We start from the raw sequence: 9276 nt of genomic DNA on the forward strand, positions 1-9276 counted from the left end.
GCTGCAGTAGTGCTTACTAGTTTCTAAAATTTTCCATGGATTGTTAATTGTTTTTTGGACTTGGAAAAAGAAAAGTACAAAAAAAAACCTGTTTTATTTCCTTGTTAACCTTTTATGCAATGGGTGTGTTTCTTTTGGGGCTTATGCAATGGCCTTTTATATCACTATGTTCTGATTGCAAATGGGATTGCAGTGATTCTGTGATTGACCTTTAATTATTGTTCTTTTCATACTTGTGTGATTCCTTGCTTCAAGATGATGAAAAATTATCTTGTGTTATTTTCTGCTTATTAGTCTATAGAAAATGGAAGAGAATACTCGACCTAATTCAAAGCAAACTAAGCGTCAATGGACGCCACACGAAGATGCAAAATTAGTTGAGTGTTTGGTGGAGCTTGCAACTACTTCTTGGAAGTGTGACAATGGCACGTTTAAATCCGGTTATGGAAAACATTTGAAAAAAATGCTGCATGAAAAAATCCCTGGATGTGATCTTAAGGTACAATTTTTTTTACATAATACTTGTTTTCTTTGTTTACAATTCTATATTTATGTTATAATTGTATAGCTTACAAAATATTTATGCTTCTATATTGGGATGTTTTACTACTGTGCTCTCATTGATCTGTTCTCTGGGTTGGGTTGTAGTCCAGCCCAAAACCGTGACAAAAAAAATGGCATTTTCAACTGGAACTATTGAACTAAGTTCTTCAACAGAAAATTTGTTCATAGACAAGGCTTGAATTTAAAACTATTTAATGAAAATTAATTACATTTCATTTGAGCTAATCATGTTGGTGCTTCAGTATTTTATATTTTTTACTTGGAACAGATTAAAATAGATAAAATAAATAAAATAAAAAATCCCTTGTTATTTAATTAAGAGTATATTTTCAGTTCTCTTGTTGTAATTTTTTTTCTTCTTGAAAATCTGAATGGTGAACCAAGCAACCAGGCCAGACTGTATTCTCTACCTCGTTATGAGTAAGTGGTTAGAAGAGTTTGATTAAACCGTCAAAAAAACCTGTCAAAAAAAATCGAAGGAAAGAGAAAAGTTTAAGACTTTAAGTCATGGTAGACTATTTTATGATTATTTCAGATTCTGTATGCAAAAACTAAATGATTATTACTGCTCCATACATTCACTATATTTAGTTATGCTTGGATGAATTGTGGTGTCATTGTATTAAAATTCAGTTTATTGAATTTAATTTGAGTAGTAATAATTTTAAATTGTTTTGCTATGTTTAGGCTAATCCACACATTGAATCAAGGGTGAAATTACTAAAAAGACAATATTTTGCAATAGTTGAGATGATGGGCACAGCTGATCTTGAAGTTTTAGATATGGGTCTGCATGATGAAGCTGAAAAAGTAAGAACTGAAGCTGTCATTTCTATGCCAGTGATGCTTTTCTGGTCTACTCTTGATATATCATCTCCTGTCATTCAAAAGATTGAGTAAGTAACTAAGTAAATGTTTTTGCGTACATGATTTAGATAATGTGTTTGGTCAGGCTTGTTATTTGGTTAGTTTCATTGTAGCTGTTTGTTTAACGTGAAGGCTCTCATCGACGAGATGTTGATATTTGAATTGCAGGAGGTAATTGAAAGAACATGTTTGCTATTTTTTTCCTTTCCTCCGAACTGTTGCTTCTTTTTTCTAGGATGATTATGTCTGGAACAAGCATTTTTCCTTTTCTATCTTTCTCTCTTTTTTTCCCCATCATTTAAAATTCAAATGGCAAAATCTTGTTCTTTGAAATGTGTTTCCCTTTTATACCTCTATTTTTCATCAAGATTGTTTGATTAGAGGTTTTCTGTTTCCAAGGTTTTTCCTGTTCCAATATTATGACAACTGCTCCTGTTCTTAAGCAGTTCTTTTGCCATTATGTATGTGTCAGTTAAATTTTCCATCACATTGATATATGCATGGAGGAAAGTTGTATCTCTTTTAACAAATGATGCACAGACAAATCTTCTGCTTGTTACATTTTTCCTATCTGTTATGCAGGTACATAAAGAGAGATAATGAGAAGGTAAAGAAATTGGTTCCCATAACACTTGGTCTGTTGTCATGCCTTTATGGATGCAGAGGAGCTACCTCTGGCTTACATACAGATGAATGCCTTTATGGTGAAGTCATTGTTGTTTTCTCTAACCATGTTGGAGATTATTTTGGTGTCTGGTTTCTTCTGAGCATTTTGGTGCCAAGGATGATTAGCAAAAGAACCATAGATGGAGCTGCTATTCAATGTGATACAAGCCTGATGATTGTAACTAAGAACGGAGATTTGAAGATTGCTTTTGTTGAAGTCTGACCACAGTTGGGCTCCAAAAGAATCTTGTGAAATAAACCAATCTATGTTGGGGTAGATGGAGAGATCAACTTGCACAAGAAATGTGGAACCAATGGAGGAGAAGACATCACACTCAATAATTGAAATAATTTTTCTATGTGAGGTTGTAATATTGATTTCATTTTGTTGATGTGTTTGTGTTCTTGTATAAGAGTTGTGCATGTATGCTTATTAGTGCAAGTAATTTTTTACTTTTGAGACTTCTTTGTAACTTTCATTTGAATAATAGTAATGCTTTTTTAGTAAATTTAATTGTGATAATATTAATTTTAATTAAAGATATTTGTTATTAGAGGTATTTTAGTAAATTTGAAAAGATTAGAATCAATAATAATTTTAATTGAACATATTTTTATTAAGGGTATTTTAGTATATTTTTTATTAGAAGTATTTTTGTAAATTCAAAAGGTAAAAAAGTAATAATTTTAATTAAACATATTGTTATTAAGTGAAATTTAGAATCAATAATAATTTAACTAAAGATATTTGATATTAGGGGTATTTTAGTAAATTTAAAAAAAAATAGAATCAATAATAATTTTAACTACAGATATTTGTTATTAGGGGTATTTTAGTAAATTTAAAAAAATTTAGAGTCAATAATAATTTAACTTGACATATTTGTTATTAGGGGTATTTTAGTAAAAAATTTAGAGCCAATAATAATTTAACTAAACATATTTATTATTAGGGGTGTTTTAGTAAATTTAAAAAAATTAGAATCAATAATAATTTTAACTAAAAATATTTATTATTAGAGGTATTTTAGTAAATTTAAAAAATATTTAACTTTTAGTCATTAATATTTTAATTTGAATGATTAAGGGTAATTTTGACATATTACATAATATGACCAAGATATTTAAACTCAACCAAACAAAAATTTAATCATTCCTAGGATTATTATATAATATTCCAATGTATTAAATTTTACAACCAAATATGGGAATCATATATTCCAAATAATCTCATTCCTAGAAATATAATGCCTAGGAATGAGATTACTTGGTAATAAAGTTTAATCTTTGAACCACACACCCCCTTACTCTTTTCTTCTTTCTTCTCCTCTCTTTCTACACCTTCACTTCCTCAGCCACCATAGAAGCCGAACCCGCTTTCGGAAACCCTATCGACCGAAAATTACTCGGCCAAGACAAAGAACCAACACTATCCCACTTCAGATTCTATTGGCAAGACATAGTTGGAGGACCAAACGCAACTTCAATCCCAATAGTTCAACCAATTCCAAAGTTCAATACAAGTTCCAGCTTTGGCTTGGTTAGGGTAATAGACAATGCTTTAACCATAGGCCCAAACTTAACCTCCAAGATTATTGGAAGAGCTCAGGGCTTCTATGTCTCGGTTTCGGAAACAGAGCTTGATCTTTTAATGGTGGAAAGCTTTGTATTCTATGAAGGGAGGTACAATGGAAGCACCATTGATATTGTTGGAAGGAACGTTGCTTTGAATAAAGTGAGGGAGATTCCTGTTGTTGGTGGAAGTGGGGTTTTTAGGTTTGCAAAAGGGTATGCTGAATTGAGGACTTTGAAATTTGATGCGGCTTCTGGGGATATTTTTGTTCAGTACGATGTTTTTGTTTCTCATCGTTGATGATGATTCATGCATCTTTTTTTCGTGTTCTTGCTTTGTGTTTTTTATTATTATGGTTTATTGGAAATAGAAGTTGCTCTTGTGACTTGTGAGCGAGTTCTTTTAGGCTCAATAATCAAGAATATAACATTTTAATTTATTTAATTTTGCAATTTCACAGATCCTTTATTATCATCAATTTATTTGTATCTAGCTAAATTATTATTTTTGGAAACGCAATTTCCAACAAATCTATAAACATATACTGATTATAGTCATTTACATTTTTGACATTAATATGCGAAGTTCGATAAACATTTAATTTAATTTCGCACATATTTTCTTATTAGCTATCCCTCTTTGATAAGTTCATGTGTGAACGGGAAATTAAATATGATTTGAACATATTTTTATAAATAATTATGGACCGAGGAAGTCTATGCATTTTTCTTTGATGTATGTATTTTCTCTATTTATTCATCTTTATTATAAAAATATTTTAGAAGGGTACACTATTAAAATTGTCACCAATTTTTTAAAATATTAATAAAAATACATCTCACTTTTATTAATGATAAAGATATCTTTAAAATATTTTAAAATACAACAAAAATTAAATATCCAACTTTAAATATGTATTTTCAAAAAGTGAGAATATATATAAGTATTGAATTTTGATCCTATTTTTAAATTAAAAAAATAAAATCTTTTTGTTAAATTTCAAAAATTTTTGCCATTTCATAAAAAAAAATAATATTACTTTTATTTTTTTATAATAATATTTTAAGAATATTTTATCATTATTAAAAATAAAAATATTTTTATCAAGTTTATTAAAAAGAAACTTGTCCGCCGAAGCGTTTTACTGATGAGTTTAATAGAGAATTTATAGGTGCCTTGAAAATTATACAATAATATTAAGGAAATAATAATTTAAAGTTATATTATTTAATTTAATATTTAAAACAATATATTTATTATATTTAATATTATGTATTTATTTTAAAAATAATTAATAAATATAAAATAAGATAATTTTAGACTGATTTAGACAAATTTTTATTTTTTCTAAATATTTTTGAAATTATATGCTCTTAGGATTATTCGATACCCTGTGAATTGTGATAGTCAAATGGTTATGCTTTTATTCATTTTCTTTTCAAACGGTGTTTGTCCTCTTTAATTTAACGTAACCAACTTTGTACCCATGTGTTTATTGTTAGTCTGTGTTATGTGTTATTATTATTGTTTTCTCCCTTCGGTGGCGTCGCTGTTGCTCTTTTTTCAAGGTATATTTTTACTTAGTTTTGTTTATTTTGTTTTGTTCTGTTGTTTAAGATTTTGTTTAAATTTAATTTTTACTTGTTAATTTGTGTTAAACTATGTTAAACTGTTCATTATTGAAAGTAAATTTTTACTTATTTTTGTTTATTTTATTTTATTCTGTTATTTTAAGATTTTGTTTAATTTTAAATTTTACTTGTTAATCTGTGTTAAACTGTTCAAGTCTCAAGGTATATTTTTACTTGGTTTTGTTTATTTTGTTTTGTTCTGTTGTTTTAAGATTTTGTTTAATTTTATTTTTTACTTGTTAATCTGTGTTAAACTGTTCAAGGTATATTTTTACTTGCTTTAATTTTTATTTGTTAAATTGTGCTTTAATTTTTATTTGTTAAACTTTGTATTAAATTAAGTATTTTGTTCTTGTTGATTGAAATTGAATTCTATTTTTTTTTATTTTCTGCAGATTTTATATTTGTTCCAGTGATTTTAGCTTTCAATTCGAAGGTCAACAATGTCAGCTTCATATCCTGAGGTAATTTTTTATTGTGTAATGTGTATGTCGGTAACAACTCAATATGTTCATTAATTGAGGAAAATATTAAAATAACATAAACTGATTAATTATCTTTGTTATCACAAGATGTTCAAAGTAGCGATCCAGGATTTACCAGTGCTACTCCATCCACTTTTGAATCAGTCAGATCTTCAGGACAGTCAGAGTCAATGCCGCCTCCACAGCAGCAATCGCAGCCACAAACTCAGACGCAGACGCAGCCACCATCACTGCCGCCACTACCGCCGCACAGTGATCAGAACAATGAAGGAACTAGATCTAAGAGGAGAAGAGGCAAAGCAAATGTTGCTAATGAGTCACCTAATCCTGGCCAGTCTGAGGAACAAGGTACAGGTAACACTAAAAAACCTGTTAGACCTAGATCTTGGACTTGGGAACATTTTAAAAAAGATGATAATGGTCCCAAACCTAGGGCTATATGTAAGTGGTGTGGAACATCTTATGCGGCTGATTCACATAAAAATGGTACTAGCAATTTTAAAAGTCACTTGTTGAGTCTGTGTAAAAAATTTCCAAAAGATTCACTTGATCCCACACAAAAAGTACTTGTTATGCAGCAACTTAAAAAAGAAGAAGGAAATGGGCTGGGTAATTGTTTGACTGCTGTATCATTTGATCCTGATTTATGTAGACAAGCTCTTGCTAGAATGATAATCATAGATGAGTTGCCTTTTAAATTTGTTGAAGAGGAGGAATTTCGTTATTTCATGAGTGTTTTACAACCAAAACTCCATATTTCGGAAAGAATTTCAGTTGCTAGGGATTGTTGGAACTTGTTCATGAATGAAAAACACAAGTTGAAGAGTGTCTTTATAAACTCAAATCAAAGTGTGTGTTTGACCACTAATTGTTGGACTTCTGTACAAAATCTAAACTATCTTTACCTCACTGCACATTTTATTGATCAAGATTGGAAGTTGCAAAAGAGAATTCTTAACTTTTGTCTCATCAAGAATCATAAAGGTGAAACAATTGGTAGGAAGATAGAAAAATGTCTTTTGAATTGGGGAATAAGTAGAGTCTTTAGCATCACGGTTGATAATGCTAGTTCAAATGATGTTGCCATTTGTTACTTGAAAGGTAGAATGGAAGATTGGAATTCACATCCTTTAAAAGGTGAACATTTGCATGTTAGGTGTTGTGCTCATATCTTGAACTTGGTGGTGAATGATGGTTTGAAGGATATGCATTCTTCAATTAGTAAAATTAGAAATGCTGTTAGATATGTCCGTGCTTCTCCTAGTCGTATGGATAGGTTTAAAAGTTGCATTAAAGAGGCTAGGATCCAAGACTGCTCTTGTGTGCAATTAGATGTCCCCACTAGGTGGAATTCCACTTACATAATGCTTGATAGTGCTTTAAAATTCCAAAAGGCCTTCAAGAGATTAAGTGAGAGGGATGCTGAGTTTGTAATGATGCAAAGGGGCATTTCAAAGAATGAAGATTGGGATAATGCAAGATGTTTTATGAGGTTTTTGAAGATTTTTTTCGATGTAACCAAAAAAGTCTCGGGTTCTACATTTGTGACTTCTTCTTCATATTTTCATCACTTTTGTTCAATTCTTAGTTCTTTGAAGACTTGGGCTGATAGTAATGACATATTACTTAAGGGAATGGCTACAAAAATGAAGGATAAACATGATAAATATTGGGGTAACTTAGAAATATGATATGATGATTTTTGTTGCTGTGGTACTTGACCCTAGATACAAGATTAAGTTTGTTGAGTGGAATTTTCAAAGGTTGTTTGAGAAGGAGGATGCCGATTTCTTATGCGGTAAGGTAAAGGAAGTATTCAATAACTTGTTTAACAGCTATAGGGTTGCTCTCAATAGTGATCAAGCACACCAATCTGCACAACATAGCCAAGATGTGGATATGGATGATAGTGTCTTTGATGATGTTCGCTTTGCGGCAGCATTTGAAAATGATGTACAAGCAAGTGAGAGTGTCAACACAAATGAAGTGAATTTATATCTCATGGAGTCCTTAGAGAAACCAGTTGATCCAAGTAGTTTTGATATTTTAACTTGGTGGAAAGTGAGCTCTAACAATTACAAATATCCTGTTCTAAGTCAAATTGCGAGGGATATTCTAGCTATGCCGGTGTCAACAGTTGCTTTTGAATCCGCCTTTAGCAATGGAGGAAGAGTGCTTAATCAATATAGGAGCTCTCTTACTCCAAAAAATGTTGAAGCTTTGATTTGTGCACAAAATTGGTTTCAAGCCAATTCATTGCCAATTGACCTTGAGGAGCCTTTTGAAGAATTTTAAAACTTGAGAAAGGTAACGTTCTTTAATATTATGTTTTATTTTATCTTCACATAGTGATTAACTTTACTATTTGATAATATGTTTAACTTACTAATATTTATTTTATTACATTTTATTGTAGAACTTGAGCCAATTCCTCAACTAATAGATAAAGAAGACTTTGGTGATGAATCTGATTAGTGATCAGTGCTTCAGCTTTCAGTTTGGAGTTTTTTATGTTATGTTTTATTAAGACTTTGCTATGTTATTTGATTTTGTGTTGTTGAGACTTGTTTAGTTGTTTTGATACTGAAAAATTATTATTTTATCAAGACTTGTTGAATATGTTGGATTGTTGGACAATTAGACATGTTGGTTTATAATGTATTATGGAATTTTTGTTTTATTATTATGTTGGATTGTGTTTTATTATTATGATGGATTGTTGGACAGGATATATAACTTTATAAATTAAGTTATTATTTTGTATTTAAAAAACCACGGATCCAAACCGATCCAAACCGCTTGTAATCGGATCGGATCGGATTTCCAAAAAAAATTCATCCAATCCAAACCGCACCGCACATAAGTTAAGCGTTCGGATCGGATGACTTTTTCCTTCAAAACCGAACCAAACCGCACCGCGAACACCCCTAATTGTTATTATGGCGTAGTGTTTGTTTTTTTTTATACTTATGATGCACGGATACTGATACGGACACGGGACACGATACGATACGGGACACGTCGACACGCGAATTTTAAAATCTTATAAGACACGGGACACACATTTATATAAAATATAAAGTATTTTTTAGATAAATCGTAATGATATTTTGATATTTTATTGATATTAAATTATAAATTAATTTTTTAGTTATTTTTAATGTCTTATTTTAATTATATCAAGTATTTAAAATATTTTTTTAATAAATAATAATATATACTATATCTAAATTTATTTAAAGAATATATGTTAAGAATAAGACTGGACACGCTGACACGTGATGGTATTTAGGTGTGTCCAAGCGTGTCGGAGAATAATTTTTTTACTTTTTATTAATACACGGATGGACACAGCAAACACGAGTATCGGTGAGTGTCGTGTCCGAAATGTGTCAGACATGCGGACACCAACTCAGCAAAGTGTCCGTACTTTATAGTATTTTACTAAAGATAGGAAGACTCGAATTCACAACCTCTTAGATAAGTATGA

The 9276-nt window shown here is 30.3% G+C and overlaps 2 protein-coding genes across 2 annotated transcripts; both read left to right on the top strand.

The window, feature by feature from the left end:
- Positions 1 to 1337: 1337 nt before the first annotated feature.
- Positions 1338 to 2532, top strand: LOC107475411 (uncharacterized). The gene is made up of 2 exons (XM_016095038.3): positions 1338 to 1460; positions 2014 to 2532. The coding sequence occupies exons 1-2, from the start codon at positions 1348 to 1350 to the stop codon at positions 2318 to 2320; spliced, it is 420 nt and encodes a 139-aa protein (XP_015950524.1). The 5' UTR covers positions 1338 to 1347; the 3' UTR covers positions 2321 to 2532.
- An 856-nt stretch (positions 2533 to 3388) lies between these two features.
- On the top strand, positions 3389 to 4021 carry LOC107475580 (dirigent protein 22-like; the record flags this gene model as incomplete). Its single annotated transcript, XM_016095244.3, has 1 exon — positions 3389 to 4021. A coding segment is annotated over one exon (582 nt), but the record flags the coding sequence as incomplete, so codon positions are not given.
- Positions 4022 to 9276: the final 5255 nt, after the last annotated feature.

This window comes from Arachis duranensis, chromosome 2 (genome assembly GCF_000817695.3).
Source record: "Arachis duranensis cultivar V14167 chromosome 2, aradu.V14167.gnm2.J7QH, whole genome shotgun sequence".
Lineage (NCBI taxonomy): Eukaryota > Viridiplantae > Streptophyta > Magnoliopsida > Fabales > Fabaceae > Arachis > Arachis duranensis.

Coding starts and splice junctions, on each gene's coding strand:
- LOC107475411 (XM_016095038.3), top strand. CDS start 1,348: ATGGGTCTGCATGATGAAGCTGAAAAAGTAAGAACTGAAGCTGTCATT. Junction 1,461..2,013: donor CCTGTCATTCAAAAGATTGA/GTAAGTAACTAA, acceptor TCTGTTATGCAG/GTACATAAAGAGAGATAATG.